The sequence below is a fragment of the Uranotaenia lowii genome, chromosome 2 (assembly GCF_029784155.1).
Source record: "Uranotaenia lowii strain MFRU-FL chromosome 2, ASM2978415v1, whole genome shotgun sequence".
NCBI classification, from domain to species: Eukaryota; Metazoa; Arthropoda; class Insecta; order Diptera; family Culicidae; genus Uranotaenia; species Uranotaenia lowii.
In genome coordinates this window covers 430,990,277-431,015,319 of record NC_073692.1, presented here as the reverse complement: position 1 = coordinate 431,015,319, position 25,043 = coordinate 430,990,277, and the positions used below count along the sequence as shown (strand labels likewise).

Below are 25,043 nucleotides of genomic sequence, written 5' to 3'. Positions count from 1 at the left end.
TCACTGTACAGTTTTGAGAATCTCCTTTTTTTTTTAAATTGAACCAATAACGACGCCGGCCAAGTCCGTGTAGTCGATAGAGGGAAAGGAAGTGCAGCACATGTGATGATTTGTTTTGCGGAGACCGGCTGTACGCCATCCCTCCACAAATCTCACGCTGATTGATTGGGGATTAAGGGGATGTGGCATGGAAATCATTTTGGTAAATGATGTGGCCACTCAAAACTAATTATTCTGATCTCCTGACATGCCTAAGTTTCCTATTGAAACTCTTGATTCGAACTGTAAACTAAACTGAATGAGTAAATGGACTATTTAGTGAAATTCTCTTATTTTTTTAATTTACATTCTTTGATTGTGCCATTTAAAGGTTTCATTATGTATAGTTTCAAATCTTTTTAAATCCCTAAACTTTTAACTGAATCTATTGTTTAACCTGTTTTGAGCCCTATACATTTCTAGCAAATGAAAATGAAGAATAAGGATAATTAATTTAAGACTCGCTCATCCAAATATCTATCCTCAAGTAAGGCCTCATGCAAAGTTTATTTTCAATTAACATTGAAACTGCAAGTTACTTATCATCAAAATAATTTCTTCAGTCAGAGCTGCAATTTTTGAAAATTATTGATTTTTTAAATCCTATCGAGACAAAAAAAAATGTATTTTAGCCCTCTTCGCGACTAATAAATAAAATCATTTTCTTGACAAACATTGCGTAAGTAGTTAGATGTCTAAAAAGTTATTTCCATAGTTCCAACAAAGGTGAATCTCTAATAGAAAAAAAAAACAAAATAAAATAACAAAATTTCCTAACAGTCGATGCAAACTTTTCAGCCAATCGAAACATTGGTAGAAACTTATATCTAAAGTTGCTCAAACTTTAGCACAAAAGTTAGCGAGTGTTTCCTTTGATTCGAAACATTAAACTATAAAAAATTATCTTCCGCTCTGAATCTAATTGATCTTAATCAATGAGAAATTTTGTTTCATTTTTGTAAGACTACCAAAAAAAATTCTTAAATCAGTAACTAACTATTAGCTGAATTCCAATTTAAGATAAAAATTTGATTTATGAATATAAAAAACCTTTTGCAAAAGTTAAAACTTCAGATTTAAATGTAGATAAAATTCTGAATACTTAGCTTGAGGGTTTCTTGCTACTTCTCCAAGAATTTCTTAGCATCAGGCTTGAAAGGACGCACGGAACACCATTTTCACAGATGTATAGATTTGATCGGTGCTGTACTGCTAGTCCTACAACCCGCAGAGATGGAACCAGTTTCCGCCGCTTGATAAGCTCGCTCGAAATTGCTGACCGCCTGTCTGATTATCTGACGGGCACGCTGGGGGCTTAGGATTGTGGCCAGTCCCGTAGAATTCATCCAAACACTTTGGTTGCTTCATTCAGCCCATCCAGATCGGTATAATAACGATAATTTCACTTGATTTCTTCAAATTTTCCTTTTTTTTTTTTCAAATTTACTGAAGAAAATTAGGAGCTCGGAAAAACACGTCATATTCATGTCGTTGACTACTTCGATCCTCTATCATCCCGAACTGAAGCAGTCTTCTTACTTCTTTTCTTCTCTAATTTAACTATAAAAGCTTATAGTTTCTCAAATGGTAGAAAATGACGTGTTTTTGTCTTTTTTTGAAAATTTACTCGAAAAATGTGAATTTTTTCTTTTAAGTAACACTGTCTCATTTGTTATAAAGTTTTTTCGGAAAATGTTCATAACAGTGAAAAATGATTTTTTTTTTGGTTTACCACTGATTTTGATGAGTTTTCTTTTGCACGTCAAAAATCTGGTTTGTTTTGGAAGTTATATGAATTATTTAATGCGTGATAAATAGCAGAATATATGTAACAGCTTTTTTATCAAGTGACGAGTTCCTCTTTAGAATTAGTTGCAACGTGGTTTTATTTGTTTGAACTTAAAATTATCCATTGAAAATTTCCAAAAAAAAAGTGCGTTTTTTTTTAAATTTATCATTTTGAGTTTGATTTCCAAATAATCGACGATGGTTTTAATATTAATTTTTTTATACTTCAACACTTCTAGCGCTAAAAATCGTAAATGGTAAAAACTACTTACAAAAGTGATTAAAAGTCATTTTTTTTAAGTGTGTGCATACTTAGTTAAGGGACTCAAGGTTTAAACAGCCACAAAAATTTCATAAAAATATTTTTAAGTTAAATAAAAACGTTGGGGTTCAGAAAAACATCTATTAAAAATATTTCGCTCTGATTTTTTGACTTCAGATGATTCTGTGCTGAGATACAGTGTCCACCGCAAATCCTGTTTTCTAAAAGGCATCCTCGAAAATGCTCCGTCACCAGCTCATTTATCAATATTTTTCTACGAAAAAATTATTAAATGTCCTTTTAACAATGCTTTGTATAATGCAAAAAATTTGAATACATTTGTTTGAACGATAGCTCCAGAAAAAAATCGTGAAAATTGTGTTTTTTTTATACCCGTTAGACCCTATCCCCCCCCCCCCCCCCCCCTTAAAAGGCCTCTAGGATTAATCAGGAGTTTCAATAAGAAACTTAGTCATTTCAGGAGTGTAGGAGTAGTGATTTACCAAAATAATTCCTATGCCACATCACGCTTACTTACCCTCAAACAATCAGCGTGAGAGTTGTAGAGGAATGGCGTACAGCCGGTCTTCGCAAAACAAATCATCACACGTGCTTCACTTCCTTTCTCGACTACACGGACTTGGTCGCCGTCGTAATTGGTTCATTTGAAAGTAGGAGATCCTCAAAATTGTACAGTTATATTGGATTACTTGTTCCATGCAATCTTTTATTTGGTGCATTGTGCAATATTCATTATCTCGGGAACAAGGAATTATATTAATAATACAGCTTTTAAATTTACATTAGAAAAAAAAAAACAGATTAATTAGCCTGTTACCTCCGGCACAAAATAACTTTATAAGCAAAATATCTGAATAAAACCACTTGTAAATTAAAAAAATGTGTAACTGGTCTGCTCGGAACCTTGAGTAGCACTTCTTCACCTGAGCCAATGTACCTTTTTCGAAAAATTCATGATATTTACGGCTTGTGTTCTTTCTTTCTAAAGGGTGTGTCTCATAAAATTGCACCACGGAAAAAACGCTGTAGAAATTCGCCCAGTAGACCGATCCTTTTGAAAATTTTAGACAGTGAAATAGAAACTATTAAACAACTTTTTGCATTTTCTTTTTATTCATACTTCGAGCCCAAGCCCGTATGCGCGCACTTTCTTCTTTACTCCGTCCATAAGGTTCTGTACAACGTCAGGTTGTAGTTTTTTTTAACAGAAATCCATTTTCTCTCGAATTTCTCTATTGGGCGAAGCTCTGGCGCTTCGTACACGTCTTTTGAATCGTGGCACGAAGCGTGATCCGGCCAGAAGATGATCGAGCCCTCCTGCTGCTTCAATAGTGGTAGTAAGCACTATACGAAGAGCAGATCGCTAGGCGCACCATGTACTTATTGGCAAAATTGGATAGTTTCTCTGAATTTGTTCACTGCCGTGAAGAACAACAGGCCCGGCAGCTGACGAAAGTCCGCTTTGACGTAGGTTTTGTCGTCCAAGCCGCACCAGGCAATGCGGCTTCGTCTGCATTTCGGTGTACAGCTTCCGGGGTCGCGTCTTCCCCACCATGTTTTGCCTGTCTTCGCGGTCTTCTGAACCTTGTTGTATGTACGCAGGCCCTCCTGCTGCTTGGTCCGCTGGACGAATTAACTTGACAAGCTCAGCTTTTTGGCGACATCCAGGATGGTTAGGTTCTCGAAGTATCGTTTTAGTACTCTGCTGACCGTGGATTGGACGATTCGTAGCATCTTACCGATGTCCCGATGTGACAACTTCAGCTTCTCGAAATGAGTGCGTAGGATTAATTCACGACGCTCTATTTCGTTCGACGACATTTTCCCAAATTTACGAAAAATTGACAGTGAAGCATGGCCAACGTGATCTATACACTTTTATAGGATTATAAGCGAAAGCTGAAGATATCATTCCTAAAAATTAAATTTCTACAGCGTGTTTTCCGTGATGCAATTTGATGTGACACACCCCTTATGATACCTAATGTTTCTCTAATACTTTCCATCACCTACGAAAATTTGATTATTATCAGGTACAAAGATATACCAAGACGAATTCATAACATTAGTATCAAATGAAATTTTGAAAAAAAAATGAAATTTTTGGCTCTTTTGAGATAAAAAGGTTACCGACTCCTACTCTAGCCCTATCGATGTCAGCTTTTGCAAGCTTCTTTTGCTGTTCATGCGTTTTGAGCTGGGCTGTAGCACTAGACTGAGTCGATTTAGGCTCATTTTTGAATTTCTCAAACCCTGGGGTCTAAAAAGCTTCGTATTGGTCCAAAACTCATCCATGATTTTTTGCAGAATTTTTGAGTAACGTTTACATGAGTAAATTTGAACTTTTAGGTTTGTATGGGAAAATTGAATATTTTGTACTGAAAAATCAACTTCATTTTTGTTTCTTCTGTGGAACCGAGCCAGCTGATGGTTTTTGTGCTAATTTATAAAACTCCTAAAGGAAATTTACCGCTGAACAACTTTGTTGAAGATATTAACTTTGTATCTTATTAGGCAAAAAAGTTATTAGCTCTTTAACAGAGGTATGTCTTTTCGCATTGATTAACAATAAATTCTATTTACATCACTGCTGGAGCCTCGCGAAGTACTACATGAAAAGTACCCAAGCAACAATTTAAATTCCAAAAGGTTTTGTATGCCAGCGATTGTGTTTTATAAAAGATTAGTAAAATATTCATTACCTTCGAGTGTATTTTAATAAGAACGCTATATAAATGTCCTTCCAGACAGCTACAAAACCTTTATACAACTTTTTATAAAAATCATAATTTAACTTTGTTTGAGGTTCTTTATAAGGGTTTCCAAGGGTTTTATAAAGCAATTTAAATACTTCAGAATAAAACCATAAAATTGTACTTGTAGTTGACTCGTCAAAATACAAATTAACTATCATAAGCCCTTTCATACCCCTATTTTAGAGTGAAAAGCCTGTGGCAAAACCCAAAAGTTTTAATGACAGTGTATACTCTTGTTAATGACTTTATGAAGACAAGATAATGACAGGAGGAACAAAATGTAAACAAACTTGTACTATGAGAAATCTTATTTGACTCGTCAAAATACAAATTGTCTATCAAAAATCCCTTAAATACCCCTTTTTAGAACAAAATGCCTGTGGCAAACCCCAAAAGTTTTAATAAAAGCAATTTACTCTGGGCAATGACTTCATAAAGACCAAATCTAGAGTTTGTTTTGATTAGGTCGTAAGAACCATCATAACCAAAAATTAGTTATTGACTGCAAACCATTGATAAACACGTATTCTATGTTAGATAAAAATTTGGTTTCATTCAGTCAATAAATAACTTTAACATTAACATTTGATTTTATGACGTATAATGACTTTCTTATTTTTTAGTGCAATTTGGCTTTAACGTCCTTTTGCGTTGCTTTGCATTGTCGTGCATGCAAAAGGTCCCAAAATAACAGTTCGGCGAGCGGGTTTATGAGTCCTTTTGCATTTTCGCGGAAAGTGCAGTATCTAGAGCCGGAAAATTAAAAGTAGCAATGGGAATCATTCTTAAGAGTTGTTCTTAGCTTTATAAGTGCAAAAAATGTTTCAAATTTATTGCTGGTAAGTTAGATAAACATAACTTTTAGGCTGAGCAAATGTTTACCTTACATTTTTTTCACTACAGAGGCAGCCAAAATAAGTTAGAACTTTTGATGTGTTTCCGCACTTCCTGGGTTTATCGGAGGCACCAGATAGTAATCAGCGATGTAAAATCAACGTTCAAGAATGCTTTCTTAAGGACAGTCTCAAGTAGCCCGATTCCGCAACCCTCTGAGCGGCCACTCCCACATGTCACTGCTGCATCCTGCTACCGCTAGTATTAAATTCGGTATCTGAACAGGAATTGCGAAGTAAGTAACAAATAGAATCACGGTTTTGAATAAAATTTAAAAAATTGCTAAACGACGTTAGCGCCAAATGTGTTATGCAAAAGGTCGCAAGTGCATGTTTGCTCAAACAATTAAACTGATGCTCATAACGAACACAGTAGCATATTTTTCATTTATTTTTGTATCGCATACTAAATTTGCAGATCTTTCTGAATCATACTTTAAATACTACAATAAAAAATGTGTTGCGAAACTTCAACACCGATTTTCTCGAAACACGTCATGTGGCTCATACGACTTAATCAAAAAAAACTCTAGAAATAAAGACAGGAGGAATGAAATGTAAACAAACTGCTTGAATATTTTCAAGTTGTGGTTTTTTCATTGCGTTGTGAATCGCTGTGCTTTAAAATGTCCAAAATCTTTTGTAAAACTCCTGCTCTAGACTACGGAAGTTAAAAATATGGGTAAGTTTGTGATATTGTCAATACAGAACTGAAAAGCTTAGCACAAATATTGATATGCTTCGTTTATTTCCAGCTTCGTCATTTATCATTAAGGCAGTAGAGGCAAGCACATCGAAATTCCATGATTTGTTTTTTTTTCTTTTGGCTGACAGGTTATTACGATTGTTTGTTATGTATAAAATATTGTTGAATCTTTATGCTTAAAGTACCTGAGGTCAACATTCTGGAAAATTTTGATTGAATGAACGGAACAGTGCAAAATAAACGGTGATGGGTCCTGTTATATGCAGCCGCGCCGGACGGAGCTAATTGCTTTAAAATGCTTCTACGTGGAACATATAACGGAATTGATTTCGGATCCTCAAGTGCTGTTTCAAGCAAGGAATTCTCTTATCAAGGTGATGAAATAAATATTAATTGGTTAAAAGAATCACAAAAAGTCTATTTTTTATTCTGTCCAAAAAATTTGGTCTGAGAAAAATCTGTGTGGATTGATGGGTTATATGAAAAGCAAAATTGATTTGATAAAGTATAATTGTTCCTTAAAATAATTTCTTCAAGAGGATCCTGATTTATAAATGCTTCTTATAAATCAATAAGAGTTTTAAATGAATCGCCATTTTAAGTGGAAAAATATTAGATTTGGAATATGTTTCTACTGATTTAAGTGAATTAATTACGGAATAAAGTTTCGTATCATAGAACGCAATCGAAGCGCGCATTTTATTGGCTAGTTTTGTTTAAAACTGTTCGAATTTTTTTCAAGCGCATTGATTTTTGGTAGCTGTTCAGCTTAAACAATAATATTTCAATCAAATACAAATCTCAACGAATCAATAATAAATTCAAACAGCAAACAACTATAACACTTCCAACACAATATTTTTGATTTTATAAAATACTTTTCAAGCCAATGAGATGGAATAGGGAGGAAGTCAAAAATTATTCATGGCGAATGTTATCTAGAATAACTCCTAATAAAGTCTTTTTAAAACTTTAAGGGCTTATAAGTGATTTGTATTTTTATTTCGCTCTTCACAACCTCCCGTAGATGGGCCTTTTAACACTTATAAGCGTTTTATAGGTGTTTTTAAGGGTTTCACAAAACTTAGTATTGGTTTATCATGAAGTTTTATAGCACCCTTCTAGGTTCTTAGAAAACTAAAATTGTTGCTTGGGTAGTCATGCAATACCTCGCTAGGCACCCAGCAGTGATGTCAGTTGAATGAGCTAATGAGTTAAAGAGCTAATAACTTTTTTGCCTAGTAAGATACGAAGTTACGATCTTCAACAAAGTTGTTCAGCGGTAAATTTCCTTTAGGAGTTTTATAAATTGGCACAAAAACCATCAGCTGGCTCGGTTACACAGAAGAAACAAAAATGATGTTGATTTTTCAGTACAAAATATTCAATTTTTCTATACAAACCTAAAAGTTCAAATTTACTCATGTAAACGTAACTCAAAAATTCTGCAAAAAATCATGTATGAGTTTTGGACCAATACGAAGCTTTTTAGACCCCAGGGCTTGAGAAATTCAAAAATGACCTCAAATCGACTCAGTCTACTGTAGCACACCTATTCTAAGCTCAGGCAAATTTCAGCTATTGGTCTCAAGATCGTCTACATAATGACCTTTTCCGATATGTTCAGTTTATCACTTTGCCACGTACCCTCTCAAATGAGTACCCTCTTCATCCCGAATGCTTTGTTGAATAATTTCAGCGACCTTTCAGTTTCTCTAGAGCGAGGTGAAACTGAATTGTCCAAGAACTTACGCTTTCGTCTGCTATAGCACGCACCAGATAATTAAATTCAGAATTTAAAAAGGTGCATTTAATCTGGTATGCAGATCTTGGAATAATAATCAAGAATCTCAATCAAACACCTTTGTTTCTAATAATTTTGTATTCATAATTTAAAAAAAAAATCATCACATTTTTTAATAATTTGTTTTATTCATCCCCAGATTGACGTAGTCGATGCAGAACTCAGAAACATCCTGGAGCCCGGAATCAAGGGAATGATGATAAGACCCGAAAGCACAATGTCCGAGAGTGCTTCTTCGATGTCTCCACCACTTCCACCTGTTTCGCCGGACGTGCCCGTCCAATACAGTACACCAAACGGGCCCAACCTGACCAGTATGAACAACAACAACAAATCGCTAGCCGCAAAAGGTCACCACTCCAAACAGGAATATGGCACCGATACGTATAATCGGGCTAGTAAAAATCCCCAGCCCATTGGACCCTCCAAGGGTCATCCATCTAATAGTACAATCCAAAATTATATGCACAACCTGAAGCTGTCGGCCACCAGTAAGAAGCAGGAACAGAGTATGCTCAAGAAACATTGTAAGTTGGAAGTTGTTTAGTTTTGTTAGTTGATTCTTATATTCGTTGATTATTTCAGTATTCGGATTAGATACGGACGGTGCTTCTGTAACGAACACGACTCGATCTCTGGATTTGGAGTCCCTGCTGGGAGGTCCCTGGGATGCTGGTCAATCGGTAAGCGAATCAGAAACCGATGGAGGCTTACAGCAGATACGTAACCAGCTGGAGGGTCTCGAATCCATGTACAGTGAGGTGCTCAAAATGTTGGGTCATCGAATGGCTGCTGCTGACGTTAATCAGCGCGTAAATCGAAGAAGACGCCACGGTAGTCTTTCGTCACTTCCTTCAAGTTCGGTCAGTGGTCGTCCAATACGAGATCGTCGACGGCCAGACGATCGACGTAAGGTTCGTGATATCCGTGGTATAAACAAACGCTTCCAGCGACTGGAATCACACGTCGTTACACTGGCTAGAAGTGTAGCACATTTGTCTTCCGAGATGCGCTCTCAGCATCTGGTTTCGCAGGAACTGGAAGAAATCCGCAATGATATGGCGATGCTGCGATCCCAATCGATGCACCATATCCCACTGAATGCAAGCGCAGCAGCTGCAAATGCCAACACAAGTTCGAAGGAACCAATGAATTTGACCAACCCAAGGCGAGTGAAGAAGCTGACAAAATTCTTCGGGGAAGATCCACCTCTGATGAAGTTGTTTTTAAAAAAGCTTGGTTACGAGGTAAGCTCTTTATTAAAATTACAAAAAACAATCTGACAATAACTTTTTTTTAGAAATACGCTCCAATTTTTGAGAACGAACGAGTCGGTATGATCGAACTGCCCTATCTAGGAGAGGAGAGACTGCAAAAGATGGGAATCCCGCTAGGACCTCGTCTGAGAATTCTTCAGGAGGCGCAAATTTCCCTCTGTCGAGATACAACGCTCTGTATTGTGTAAAAAGCCAATAGGGATTCGAACGGACGACCATTATGTGTGTGCGCACGTGTTACACAAAGCCAAAGAAATGGATAAACGTTCATTGTACTAAATACTTCAAACAACAACTCATACTACCAGTGTTATACTTGAATCGTACTCTTCTAAGAATAGTATTACTACTGTATTCTAGTAGACATAGCGACACATATTCCCCACAACAGCAATTCATTCCTCAGACAGTTTTTATTTCCTTACTTTCGTCTCCGATTACAAATACTCATTGATAGGTATAAGTTGAAATAAACAGTTTTACTCACATTATACATCGGATCGGATCATGTGTTTAATCAGAAAGAACAACACAACAGGTTCGAAAAGCGATAACGACGGTTTCTTCCGAAAAGCCAACAACACCGGATCGATTGCTGTTGTCCGTTTTATTTTTCGTCGTCAGTCTTCATGCGATCGTCATTACAAACGGGCAGACGTCTCCTTTTCTGGATCGTTAAAATGAACCACTCTTGGAAAGCTATCATATTCTGTGCCCTTTTCGTCGCTGTCAGTGCCGAAATTGTGAAATTCAGCAACTGCAAGGAAACTAGTAAGTCCCTGAGTTCAGTTCAAACGAAAACTCTACTCCGCGAATGAGGTCGGGGCAAAGATCATATATTCCCATTTGGAGGCTTATCGCTAACGGGTGTTATGAACTCTCTCGGCCACTGGAAGCAAGGATGGTAACTGGTCGTTTTGTTTTTTATTCGTTTCGCAGCAAAATGTCAGGTTCACCAGGTTCGTATCGACCCGTGCCCTGAGTCGGCCTCGAACAAACCCTGCACCATGTTGAAGGGAACGAATGCCACGATTGCGTTCGATTATACTCCCGAATTTGATGCCCAAGTAGCCACCGCAAAGGCTTTCTGGACCCAAACGGCCATGGATCTGCCCTTCGCCGGAATGGACAGTGAGGGATGCAAATACACCAGCTGTCCCCTGCAGTCGGGAACCAAACAATCCTACTCGTACGATTTGCCCATTCAGAAGAAGTATCCCACGGTAAGTTTGTGACTGGTGCTTATCAGGAACTGTTTCCTGATGAGTTCAAGTTATACATTATTAGTCGTTATCAGATCGTTGATCCTCGAAGTGATCAGTTATTGTACAAAACATCTAGTTGTGATCGAAGTTTGTTTTGAGACGACCGTTTTTGTACTTTTGTGATCTTTCAGATAATAATATTTTCGTCAATCGCATCTACAGATAACTTAAGATGTCATATTTCTGGTCATCATTATCTTGAATTTAAACTCCTTTGTTTCTGGTTCTAGGGAAAGTCGTTTGAAACAATCGAAAACAATTCAATTAGAAAATCAAACAATGGTCCTGAGAAGAAATTCTTTTAGAAATACAGACAATGGATACAAGAAGCCACTCCAAATTGTTAGCGTAATATTATTGTTCTCATGCTTTAATCGCTGTGATAAATCTCCAAGAACGTACAAGCTCAATCCTGGATTCATTATGAAAATCAAAAGCATTTTTACCTATTCCAATGTGAAAAGGTTCGAAGAACAATTTTTGTTTGAGAAGCAAAATCATCACAAAATTACAAAGATGCACGGATGCTTTGCTAGGAGACTTTTCATTTTCAATGGCAACCGTGAAAAAATAGATCAATATTGTTACCACATCGAAAAACAGCTTTCAATGTCATGATTATAACGTGATAAAAATGAATATGTTTAGAGTTTGTTTTGATTAAGTTGTATGACCCTCTCGACTTGTTAAAAAAACCGCTGCTGAAGTTTTGTAACACATTTTCAAATCTTGTAATTCAAATGTGACTCATTATTGTATGAAAATTGGTATGCCTTACGACAATAGATGAGAAATATGTCAGTTAGAAAGATAAACAGGCATAAAATTATATGTTCGGGATAACAAGTACTGATGACCTTTTGCATTACGTTTTTGGCAAATTGATTTGTTTTGTCTTAAAACATGACTTAACATAACTCTATATCTGAAAAAAAAGAGGATTAAAGAAAAAGGAATTACGTTTGAGTCCCTGAAGCGTTGTCTGCGGGTGATATGTGCTCTACAGAATCGGTGAGATGGCCTTGTCCAAGTCTCTAACATTGGAGTGGAGCAATCTCCTTATCAAATCGGTGCGGCAGCTTGGAATCTGTGACTCTGATAACCATTAAAAGGAGTGCAGAAATCCCAGGAATAGCTCATCCAAAGCTTTTATATTTGGCTGCCCTTTGTTCGGAGAAAAATTCTCAGACTGAAAAGAAAAGTTTAGATATAACACTAACGATGGTTGCACTTACCCAGTGACAAGATGAAGAAAATTATTTCACTGCGATAGTCAGAACAACTCTTTCAAACGATTCCCGTTTAAACAAATTAACTTTAACTTCAAAATGCAAAACGTCGCGAAAACCAGTTGTTATGCATCCTTTTATATCACGACAATCCAGTGCTGCGCAAAACGACGTTAACACCAAGTTGCACTCAAAAATGAGAAAGTTATCATACGTCTTAAATTCAAATCAAGTTCCAAAATTGATACATTGATCAAATGAAACTAATTTTTTCAATCGTTTGCTATGAATAACTCAATTCTGTTTATGTTGGTTCATACGACCTAATCAAAACAAACTCTAGATTTGTTCATCTCATTAGGGGATTTTGTACCTAATGAGCCTATAGTAATCAAAGAGACGAAATGTCACGATTGGAATTTTTGATTTACTATAGTTTCTTTATTTGTACCTTCTGCATTATTTTTTTTTAGTAAAAGTAATAGAAAATCGTACTCGTAATCGCAATCAACAATTCAAAATCTAAGCAGTTTTAAATTTAAAATTGGAGCCCAGTATGAAAATTGAAAACAGAATTCGTGTTCAGGTTTTAAAAACTATATCCGTGAATATCCGTACAAATTCTGATTTATATGTTAAATAAGCAAAATTTAATTGGACAACAGAGAGAAAACCTCTAATAACATTCAAAGCATTTCTCTTCGAAGATAAATTACACAAGGCAACCAAACTCACATACATGTCTCCATCATGGTGCTCATTTACACCACCCCACTATGAGGCAGTTCCATACAATGAGGCGGCAAAAAGTATGATTAGGTGTTTTGGACTATTTTGTTATTTTTGAAAATTTTGTATGAAAATTACTATTTTAACTAACTTAAAATAATTTTGGACTAATTGATCATTAAATGATAAATAGCATCAAGACATTTCATGAAACTCAAAAGAAAAATGTGTGAAATGATTGATCAATCATGAGTAACAATTTTTTGACAAACCAACATCAACTTTGTTGAATTAATACTCATTAATGGGTAAAAATTACCCATTTGCATGATAATTTCAGCTTTATTTGACTATAACTTTAAAAATGGTGCTTTAAGGTGCCTGAAATTTCCTTCATTGTATTTTAAGGACTTTAAACTAGATCTTGATAGTGAAAAGAGTATGGGGAAATGCGGGGATTTTTTTTGGCAAGGCTTTAAAGTTTTTGACTTTTGAAAAAAATAATTATTCACTCATTTTTATCATAGATCAATTTAGTGTGTAAAAATTTTGAATGGTTCAAATGATAGCTTTTAATATAAGCTTTCATATGGTGTACTTTAAATTTAAGAAAAACATGTTTTCCCTAGAAATGTATGTGATTAAAATTTTTTCTTCATCATATACATTTTTCAATTTTCCAAAGTCTGATGTCTGTGGTGCGTTCAGTATTCAAGATAATGAGTTGAAAAACTAGGAATATCTTAGTTAAATATTAAGTTATTAACTAGTAAAAATAAAAAAGCGATCCGATAAAGTTCAGTTTTTGATTTTTTGCCGCCTCGAACCGCATAGTGCACCCTTCGGCCGATTTATTTTGAAAACGGGTTTTCTTAAAACCCAAGTTATGACAAATATTGTATCCGAAAACATTGCATTTCGATTAAAGTTAACATAAAAAAGTTATTAGGCTTCAAAATTGGGCTGACTTTTTTAAGAATGATATTCACCACTGTTTATAAGGCGTCAAAATGTTTGACCACCCCGACCAGAACACTGAATTTCAAATGCATGCCATTTCGTAAAATCATAACCGATTTAGATTGTTTTTGTTGTGTTAGATTGATAGCATAGATCAGGGGTTTTCAGATCATTTGCTTGGCGGAGCACTTTTCAAAACCAAAAATTGTGGCGGAGCACCTGCATTTTTGAAAGAATGAAAAACCCGAGTTTTGAAAAATTAATGGTATTTTTCGTTTTAATAAGATGAGTCTTGTCATCGTAGTCAATAAAACGAGTAATGAATGGCTATTCTTTGAATAGTCTTGTTTTATTAAAATAAAAAAATCAATGATTTGAATAGAACAAATACGCTTTCTTCGATTGGCAAGCTATATCATGTTTGGTTCAATTTGTGTCAGTTTTTTATCGGGCAAAATTTGAAATTCATTTTCGCAACGTCCGTTCTAACTTCATTACAATTTTCCCATGAAATATTGTTGTCCGTAACATAATCATCAATTAACTTAAAAATTTCAGCCCCCATTGATGAAGTTGGTAACGGTTTGTAAAGGAACAATTCTTCTTCGAAACATTTAGAACCTTGATGGCGAAAAATACTATCAGAATGCTAATCCTGCTACATCTATGGATTCGTCAAGTTGCATGGCGAATTTTGAAGTTTTCAATCTAGAATCTAAAATGCTTTCAACATCTTCAGCCATATCGAAAATTCGCCGAGAAAGCTTACTAAGTACGACGCCAGAATAGCCTTTTCATTTTGCAGCGATTAGTCATGTTATTCTGAATCAATGACAACTCTTCACGTTTACGCTCGAAAAAATCGCGCGGCTTACATCCGTACTCCGGATGAACTTTATCAACATGTCGGCGCATTGTTGCCGGAACCATTGGTTTTGCAAATTTTCCGTATTTTTACAAGCGATCCATGGTGATTCTAATCCCCAATTTTTTTTTAACTGGAATTTTAAAACAACAAATCCAAACTCAACAGTGTGCTTGTTGAGGTTGTTTGTCAACAGCTCTTTGCTTGTTTCTGTTTCTGTGGCACGCGCTTAAAGTCCTTACAACTTGGGTTCCCAGGTGCCCAGATTTTCCTGTAAAACACGGTTTTTCGACCATTCGTCCAGATATATGGGCAGACACAGACTTTGCCCAAATTTTTGCTCAGAGTTCCCAGATTTTACAGACTTTCGAAATTGAGTGATGAAATCAATATTCATGTATCGGATATGATCCGGAAGTGTCAGAATATATTAGAAATCTCCCATGTATGCTTTGGTATATCACCAATCATTCATTAAAACTTAATTTTCGAAATAAGATCGGCATGACACGTGGTAGGAAACAGTGTATGTTATACAGTTCTAAACTCGAAAATAACCCGAATACAAAACCACACAAACAACCCCCCACTCACACGCATCGTCAAAATGGTTTTTGGTACCAAATTTGTGATCTTCCTTGTGCACATACACAGACTTTTTTTTCCAAATTGCCCAGATTTTTTATCCTCAACACCCGGCATCCCTGCTTACAACACAAGTATAGGTTAAAGAAACTATAGTAAACAAAGAGGCGCAATCTTATCCCTTTTGAAATAATGAGCTTACAACCCTGCTGTAGGTCTGCCTTCAAGACTGCTTGGTTTTGCTCGATTGGAATGACATTGACAGAAAATCAAAAATTCCAATCGTGACATTTCGTCTCTTTGTTTACTATAGGCTCGTTAGTATAGGTGTGTTCAATGAAACCTAATCGAAATAAATTGAAATGGATTGACAGTCGATCAGCTGTTTTTCCAATTGACTTCGATCGATTTCTACCAAACCGTTGATCAAGGTTGGTTTATGATTTTCGTTGCGTACGTCGTGGAGCACTTTCAAATGCTTCGCGGAGCACCAAGTGCTCCGCGGGGCACGATCTGAAAACCCCTGGCATAGATGAAGTGATAGTTCGGGGAGAAGTCCAGGCGAAACTTTAGGGGAGAATCAAATTACTTGATCCCTAATTCTTGTTTTCATCATATTTTCAAGTTAAAATTACACCCCGGAACCCCGTTTTCGCTGTTAAATGCGCATAAGCTAAGTGTGATGATTTTAAGCGACTTTGCTAAGCAAAAAACTTCATCGTTGAGGATAAATTTTTTAACGGTTTTTCTGAAATTGCATAACCACAGGGGCTAAGGAACATGACTTTCAAGACTTTTTCGGTTGTAATGCATGCCACACTTTAACCATTTTTTCCTTTATTTGGAAAGATTTAAGACTGACTCAAGGCTACATTTCTTTATAATTCTTGTTAATTTTTGTTCTTTCATTGCGGAAAATCTTAGAAACGAACGAAAACTGTAAATGGAAAATTTTTTCGAAAAATTAACATTAAGGCAGCATTAGAAATCTTTGGTCTATGTGTTTTCCGATCTGGGGGTTTTGATTGATACAACCATTCTGAATCGATTTAAAAAAAATCCTATGTTAGGCAGAAGAAATGAAACATAAACCACAAAGGCGTTCAAATATGTACAATATTTACTTTTCGTATAAGTTGAATTTTAGAAAGAATTATAAAGAAATGTAGCCTTGAGTCAGTCTAAAATGTTTCCAAATTAAAAAAAAATGATTGAAGTGTGGCATGCATACCAACCGGAAAAAGTCATGTTTCTTAGCCCCTGTGGTTATCCAATTTAAGAAAAAACGGTCAAAAATTTATCCTCGTCGTTTAGCAAAATTGTTCATAATCATTACACTTAGCTTATGAGAATTTTTCGGCGAAAACGGGGTTCTGGGGGGTCATTTTCACTTGAAAATAAGATGATGGAAATAAGTAACATAATTCTCCCTTCAAGTTCCGCCTGGACTACTCCCCGAATTGTCACGTGAATACTTTCCACGACCAAATATTGGAAAAATCTGAGTATTTACAATCTAACGCAACAAAAATAATCTGAATCAGTCATGATTTTAAGAAATGGCATGCATTTCAAATTGATTGTTCCGGTCGGGGTGGTCGGACATTTTGAAGCCTCATTAACAGTGGTGAATATCATTCTTAAAAATGTCAGCCCAATTTTGAAGCCTAATAACTTTTTTATGTTAACTTTAATCGAAACGCAATGTTTTCGGATGAAATATTTGTCATAACTTGGGCTTTCAGAAAACCCGTTTTCAAAAGAAATCGGCCGAAGGGGACCAGAGTTATTGATAAAAAAACTGGGTTTTCATGTTCCTCCCGAACAAAATGTCTCAAAATCCCATACAATCTTCCGGCTCGTTGAGCGACCTCTTGCCGTGGTCCGATCTGGCTTAAATTTGGCATGGAACCTTGTACCAGGTCTAGAACCAATATTAGACTGCAGCGCATAATTTTGCGGAATGTACTCTTTTTTTTTTCTTGAAAAATATTTTATCAGATTTTTTTTCTTCCAATTCTTAAGTTTACGCTCCTATTTGTACAGGAAGTCCGAAAGATATGTTACACTTTATGCATTCCTGGCACGGTACTTCAGGTTTCCCTACTTTGTTGAGTTCTGCTAACGATGAATTAAAATGAAAAGCATCACAAATCGATTAAAATCTATTTTTTTCGTTAAAAACAAGTTTGCTACTTCGTATGCAGTACTTTTCTATAAGCAAGATACAGCAACTTCGTAAGGCTTCTTCCAGGCGTCGAGATAAACTGTGCAGACAATCAACGCCTTTGAATATGCAATTAGTGCTCAAACAACAAGCAATGAGCACAATGGCAATTTGCTTAAAAGACACGTACACAAATCGAATGTGATCGCCTTTATATAAAAATAACTTTATATAAAAATAAATCTCTTCAAATAATCCGACAAAATTGACTCTTTGACTTTTCACTAAAAATCTGCAAGAAAATGAAAAAAAAACAAAAAACGATAATTTTCGATTAGAAAAAGTATTTTTTCAAAGTCGTAATTGCCAGGAAAATCACATCACTAGCATCTAATTGTCACTATTTGAGTGTCCAAAACCTGGCTTCTACCGTGTCTCCTAAATATTTTTAAATAATATTTCAATGTACTCTTTTTGGCGTTTAAGGATATGGTAACACTAAGCTAAACCGGACTTGATTTAGGGGTGCCTCAAGCGCTCAACATTTCGTTTTTTCGACCCTCAAAAATCAGTAAAGGGACTCAAAGGAAATCGTAAAATATCAAAATTCTCAGAAAGTCGATTTTTGGCCAACACTTTTTTTCCAAGATAACACCAGATCACGATATTTCATGCAGTTTTAGTTTTAAGTCATTTGAAATCAAAATTAAAATTTTGACTTTTCCAATTTCTTTAAAGTCCGATTGAGCTGAAATTTTAGACAGGTATGCTTTCTGGGTCAATATACAAAATGAATATTCAGTCGAATTTGGTGAAATCCTGGGTATTTGCGGACTTTCCCAAGTAAACAGCGAAGGATCTGAGGGACTATTTACTAACTAGGATGTTCCATTTTTCCTAAGTAACAGCAGTAATCCGCCCTGGTAGATTTTTTTTCCAAAACTTTTTCTTTTTGGCCAACTCAATATTGGAGGACTTTCCCAAAGAAACAGCGACAGATCAGGAGGAAAATTCACTATCATGCGGGCAAATTTCTCTGACTCCAATTGATCACCCAAGCTGGGGAAATATTTTGTTCACCATATCACAATAAACTGCATAAGTGGTTGACAAACGTTTTAGAAGGAAAACATCCGGAAAAAAACACTTAATCCAACATTCAAAACTTCATTGAATAAAAAAATTCAAGAGGCTCGAATAAAATTCATGTGATGTCAAAAAAAAATCAAAGCCTACTCTAGCGTTGTACTTCTCTTAATATGTGTTCAGAAAAAACTATTGAATCAGCAATAATTTCAAATTACATCTAAGCAAAATATTGTTTAAAAAATTCTATGATTCTCTTTCAGCGAGTCTACGACGTCAAATGGATCCTGGAGAACGAAGCTGAGGAGATGTGCTGTTTCATCATCCAGATTTCGGTCAAATCCAAAAAAGGTCGCTCGTAAGGAAGAATACTTCAAACAAATAGGAAAGTGACACATAAAAAATCATCATTTAAAAAGTAGTTGAGAGAAATTTTTTTACACATAAACAAAAACGAAATGTTTTTTGAAAATTTTACAAAATAAGAAACAGTCCAAATAAATGTTTTCAACAAAATATTTACAACGTCATTTCACGATTGTTAATGTTTCCAATATTGAGAATAATCTCTTTAACCTACAATCTAACTTCATAAAACAAGTCCACTATTTTATTTAAATATTTTTTATCAGCTTCCCTTGTGAAATGCGTGAAAGTCGTTATATTTGTTATTGAGAAATCAACTAGCAGCAGATGAGAGTTAACATAAAATAAACATTTTTATCCTTTTCCGATGAGTTGGGCAAGACAAAAGTCTAAACAAGTAGGTACCAAAAATGCGCCGAAGAAAACCGCAACCTCAGCATCGCTTAAAGATAGGAAAAAATAAGCCAGTAGAAACATTTAGGATCACGTACCGAAAAAAACGATGGTGAGAGAAAAAAAACTTTTCCATCCATGGATGAATATACTTCGCTTATGAATTTTGACAAAAACTAAGTTAGAAATACCGGGTTGATTCAGTATGTGATTTTTGACAGAACAATCAACAGAACTCTTCTCGAGATGGTTTATCGATTGGAATCTATTCAGGACAAATTTGGGCCCAATCAGTCAACAGTTAAATTAGGCTTTAACTACCCAATTAACCTTTCGATTTTGATAAATTGCATTTATCAATATGCATGTTCAAATGAGGGAAAAATCTAATTCCAATATGCTCCAATGATGCTGCCATTCGATATTCGATCCTAACTATAATGTCATGATCCTTTACTGAACGATTGCCGAATAAGCGAGAACGAGAAACTTCAATTAGTTTCGTTCGTAGGGGAGATGGGGTTACGATGCTTCTCCATTACTTGAAGAGTTGGCTCCCCACTGTTCAAATGAGAGAGCAGTACACTTGAATGAAGCCAATTTGCTTGGCACCGATTTGATAATTTTTATTTAATTAGTTGAGAAAACATAAGCCCTTATTACCCCCACCCAATCACTTGCTCAACCACTTACCCGAACTTTCCTGCAATGATGGAAGAGAACCACGAGCCCAAAATTCCCCCCAGTTAGATGAAAACGGCAATTTGGCTCAATGAAGAAGGGAGATTAAAATTAACTGCTCTCCTCACCTTAAACCGACTTCCTAGTCAGTTCTCTTTTCCCAAACAGCATCAATTTTCCACCGAACGGAAAAGATCAAAATCGAAATTTCAATTTTCACCCGGCGCGTCGTAGTGCCTCTAGTATAGTTTAATCGGTTCCGTATACGGCACGCGGCAGACTGTTTTTGATTTGGCCGTACTTCTCTCAGTAGGTAGTACTGCTGCTGGCAAAACGAGCCCCATTACGGCCTGTCCGTCCGTCGTTCCCCAAATTACCTGTTCCGATCCAACTCGATCCATCCAGAGGTTGTGGTGGGTGGGAGAAATCAACCTTCAACCATTTGATAAATAGAATAATGAGATAATGATCAACAGGGGCGAAGTTAAATGATAAGAGAGCATCTTGGTCACGAGTCATTTTCAGATGTCGTTATTTTCGTTGTTGTTCTGTTTTGTTCGTGAGATAATAATAACGTGGCTCATTTGGAGCAGTACAAATATTAATCTTGGGGGTACTGAGATTTCTTCAGCATCATTCAACGGGCTAATTAAAAATAAGTCGGTGTTTTGTGTTCAGTCTTTTAATCAGTTTAGTGGTGGTTTATTTCAAAACAAAGAAGAAAATGAGTTTAAAAAAGTCAACGTTTTTGTAATTTTTGTCATTTTTTACATATTTACCATTTTTTGTAATTTTCTGACATCTTTGTCATTTTTGTCATCTTTGTCATTTTAGTGATTTTTGTCATTTTTGTCATTTTTGTCATTTTTGTTATTTATGTCATTTTTGTCAATAATGTTATTTTTGTCAGTTTTGTAATTTTTGTCATTTCTGTCATTTGTGTTATTTTTGCCATTTTTGTCATTTTTGTCAATTTTGTAATTTTTGTCAATTTTTTAATTTTTGTCATTTCTGTCATTTTTGTCAATTTTGTCATTTTTGTCAAGTTTTCCATTTTTGTCATTTCTGTCATTTTTGTCGTTTTGTCATTTTTGTCAATTTTGTCAATTTTGTCATTTTTGTCAATTTTATCATTTTTTTTCATTTCTGCATTTTTGTCGTTTTAACCATTTTTGTCATATTGTCATTTTTTGAATTTTTTGTCAATTTTGTCATTTTTATCATTTTAGAATTTTTTGTCATTTTGGAAATTTTTGTCATTTTAGGAATTTTTGACATTTCAGAAATTTATATCAATTATGAATTTTTTGTCACTTTTGTAGTTTTGGAAATTTTTGTCATTTTCTGTCATTTTTGTCATCTTTTTCAGTTTTGCAATTTTTGGAATTTTGTCATTTTTTTTGATTATTGTCATTTTTGTCATTTTTATTATTTTTTTAAATTTTTGTCATTTATGTCATTTCTGACGTCTTTGTCATTTTTGTCAATTTTGTCATTTTTGTCATTTTTGTCATTTTTGTCATTTTTGCCGTTTTTGCCATTTTTATAATTTTTATCATATTTGTCATTTTTGTCATTTTTGTCATTTTTTTCTTTTTTGTCATTTTTGTCATTTTTATCATTTTCGTCTTTTTGTCATTTTTGTCAAGTTTTGTCATTTTGGTCATTTTTGCCATTTTTGCCATTTTTGTCATTTTTTTCTTTTTTGTCATTTTCGTCATTTTTGTCATTTTTGTCATATTTGTCATTTTTGTCATTTTTGTCATTTTTGTCATTTTTGTCATTTTTGTCATTTTTGTCATTTTTGTCATTTTTGTCATTTTTGTCATTTTTGTCATTTTTGTCATTTTTGTCATTTTTGTCATTTTTGTCATTTTTGTCATTTTTGTCATTTTTGTCATTTTTGTCATTTTTGTCATTTTTGTCATTTTTGTCATTTTTGTCATTTTTGTCATTATTGTCATTTCTGTAAATTTTTGTCATTCTTGACATTCTTGTAATTTTTTGTAATTTTTTGTCATCTTTGTCATTTTTGTCATTTTTGTCATTTTTGTCATTTTTGTCATTTTTTCATGTTTGTCATTTTTGTCATTTTTGCCATTTTTGTCATTTTTGTCATTTTTGTCATTTTTGTCATTTTTGTTATTTTTGTCATTTTTGTCATTTTTGTCATTTTTGTCATTTTTGTCATTTTTGTCATTTTTGTCATTTTTGTCATTTTTGTCATTTTTGTCATTTTTGTCATTTTTGTCATTTTTGTCATTTTTGTCATTTTTGTCATTTTTGTCATTTTTGTCATTTTTGTCATTTTTGTCGTTTTTGTCTTTTTTGCCTTTTTTGTCATTTTTGTCATTTTTGTCATTTTTGTCATTTTTGTCATTTTTGTCATTTTTGTCATTTTTGTCATTTTTGTCATTTTTGTCATTTTTGTCATTTTTGTCATTTTTGTCATTTTTGTCATTTTTGTCATTTTTGTCATTTTTGTCATTTTTGTCATTTTTGTCATTTTTGTCATTTTTGTCATTTTTGTCATTTTTGTCATTTTTGTCATTTTTGTCATTTTTGTCATTTTTGTCATTATTGTCATTTCTGTAAATTTTTGTCATTCTTGACATTCTTGTAATTTTTTGTAATTTTTTGTCATTTTTTTAATTTTTGTCATCTTTGTCATTTTTGTCATTTTTGTCATTTTTTTCATGTTTGTCATTTTTGTCATTTTTGTCATTTTTGCCATTTTTGTCATTTTTGTCATTTTTGTCATTTTTGTCATTTTTGTCATTTTTGTCATTTTTGTCATGTTTGCCATTTTTGTCATTTTTGTCATTTTTGTCATTTTTGTCATGTTTGCCATTTTTGTCATTTTTGTCATTTTTGTCATTTTTGCCATTTTTGCCATTTTTGCCATTTTTTTCTATTTTGTCATTTTTGTCATTTTTGTCATTTTTGTCATTTTTGTCATTTTTGTCATTTTTGTCATTTTTGTCATTTTTGTCATTTTTGTCATTTTTGTCATTTTTGTCATTTTTGTCATTTTTGTCATTTTTGTCATTTTTGTCATTTTTGTCATTTTTGTCATTTTTGTCATTTTTGTCATTTTTGTCATTTTTGTCATTTTTGTCATATTTGTCATTTTTGTCATTTTTGTCATTTTTGTCATTTTTGTCATTTTTGTCATTATTGTCATTTTGTCATTTCTGTAAATTTTTGTCATTCTTGTCATTCTTGTAATTTTTTGTAATTTTTTGTAATTTTTTTCATTTTTGTCGTCTATGTCATTTTTGTCATTTTTGTCATTTTTGTCATTTTTGTCATTTTTGTCATTTTTGTCATTTTTTTCATGTTTGTCATTTTTGTCATTTTTGCCATTTTTGTCATTTTTGTCATTTTTGTCATTTTTGTCATTTTTGTCTTTTTTGTCATTTTTGTCATTTTTGTCATTTTTGTCATTTTTGTCATTTTTGTCATTTTTGTCATTTTTGTCATTTTTGTCATTTTTGTCATTTTTGTCATTTTTGTCATTTTTGTCATTTTTGTCATTTTTGTCATTTTTGTCATTTTTGTCATTTTTGTCATTTTTGTCATTTTTGTCATTTTTGTCATTTTTGTCATTTTTGTCATTTTTGTCATTTTTGTCATTTTTGTCATTTTTGTCATTTTTGTCATTTTTGTCATTTTTGTCTTTTTTGTCTTTTTTGTCTTTTTTGTCTTTTTTGTCTTTTTTGTCATTTTTGTCATTTTTGTCATTTTTGTCATTTTTGTCATTTTTGTCATTTTTGTCATTTTTGTCATTTTTGTCATTTTTGTCATTTTTGTCATTTTTGTCATTTTTGTCATTTTTGTCATTTTTGTCATTTTTGTCATTTTTGCCATTTTTGCCATTTTTGCCATTTTTTTCTATTTTGTCATTTTTGTCATTTTTGTCATTTTTGTCATTTTTGTCATTTTTGTCATTTTTGTCATTTTTGTCATTTTTGTCATTTTTGTCATTTTTGTCATTTTTGTCATTTTTGTCATTTTTGTCATTTTTGTCATTTTTGTCATTTTTGTCATTTTTGTCAATTTTGTCATTTTTGTCATTTTTGTCATTTTTGTCATTTTTGTCATTTTTGTCATTTTTGTCATATTTGTCATTTTTGTCATTTTTGTCATTTTTGTCATTTTTGTCATTTTTGTCATTTTTGTCATTTTTGTCATTTTTGTCATTTTTGTCATTTTTGTCATTTTTGTCATTTTTGTCATTTTTGTCATTTTTGTCATTTTTGTCATTTTTGTCATTTTTGTCATTTTTGTCATTTTTGTCATATTTGTCATTTTTGTCATTTTTGTCATTTTTGTCATTTTTGTCATTATTGTCATTTTGTCATTTCTGTAAATTTTTGTCATTCTTGACATTCTTGTAATTTTTTGTAATTTTTTGTCATTTTTTTAATTTTTGTCATCTTTGTCATTTTTGTCATTTTTGTCATTTTTTTCATGTTTGTCATTTTTGTCATTTTTGTCATTTTTGCCATTTTTGTCATTTTTGTCATTTTTGTCATTTTTGTCATTTTTGTCATTTTTGTCATTTTTGTCATTTTTGTCATTTTTGTCATTTTTGTCATTTTTGTCATTTTTGTCCTTTTTGTCATTTTTGTCATTTTTGTCATTTTTGTCATTTTTGTCATTTTTGTCATTTTAGTCATTTTTGTCATTTTTGTCATTTTTGTCATTTTTGTCATTTTTGTCATTTTTGCCATTTTTGCCATTTTTGCCATTTTTTTCTATTTTGTCATTTTTGTCATTTTTGTCATTTTTGTCATTTTTGTCATTTTTGTCATTTTTGTCATTTTTGTCATTTTTGTCATTTTTGTCATTTTTGTCATTTTTGTCATTTTTGTCATTTTTGTCATTTTTGTCATTTTTGTCATTTTTGTCATTTTTGTCATTTTTGTCATTTTTGTCATTTTTGTCATTTTTGTCATATTTGTCATTTTTGTCATTTTTGTCATTTTTGTCATTATTGTCATTTTGTCATTTCTGTAAATTTTTGTCATTCTTGTCATTCTTGTAATTTTTTGTAATTTTTTGTAATTTTTTTCATTTTTGTCGTCTATGTCATTTTTGTCATTTTTGTCATTTTTGTCATTTTTTTCATGTTTGTCATTTTTGTCATTTTTGCCATTTTTGTCATT

General features: G+C 33.5%; 2 protein-coding genes across 3 annotated transcripts in view; both read left to right on the top strand.

Annotated features, from left to right (window-relative positions):
* The window catches only part of LOC129745675 (putative uncharacterized protein DDB_G0277255), a 51,733-nt gene extending 41,694 nt beyond the window's left edge, over positions 1 to 10,039 (top strand). For both annotated transcript variants that reach the window (XM_055738943.1, XM_055738944.1), the window contains exons 5-7: positions 8,409 to 8,796; positions 8,855 to 9,516; positions 9,570 to 10,039. In XM_055738943.1, the coding sequence (XP_055594918.1) occupies positions 8,409 to 8,796; positions 8,855 to 9,516; positions 9,570 to 9,734 (1,215 nt within the window). In that variant the 3' untranslated portion in view covers positions 9,735 to 10,039. The remainder of the gene's footprint in view (positions 1 to 8,408; positions 8,797 to 8,854; positions 9,517 to 9,569) is intronic.
* An 88-nt stretch (positions 10,040 to 10,127) lies between these two features.
* On the top strand, positions 10,128 to 18,962 carry LOC129745676 (MD-2-related lipid-recognition protein-like). Its single transcript, XM_055738946.1, has 3 exons — positions 10,128 to 10,317; positions 10,486 to 10,769; positions 18,696 to 18,962. Exons 1-3 carry the CDS (start codon positions 10,176 to 10,178, stop codon positions 18,792 to 18,794), a joined length of 525 nt encoding a protein of 174 aa, XP_055594921.1. The 5' UTR covers positions 10,128 to 10,175; the 3' UTR covers positions 18,795 to 18,962.
* The last annotated feature ends 6,081 nt before the right edge of the window (positions 18,963 to 25,043 follow it).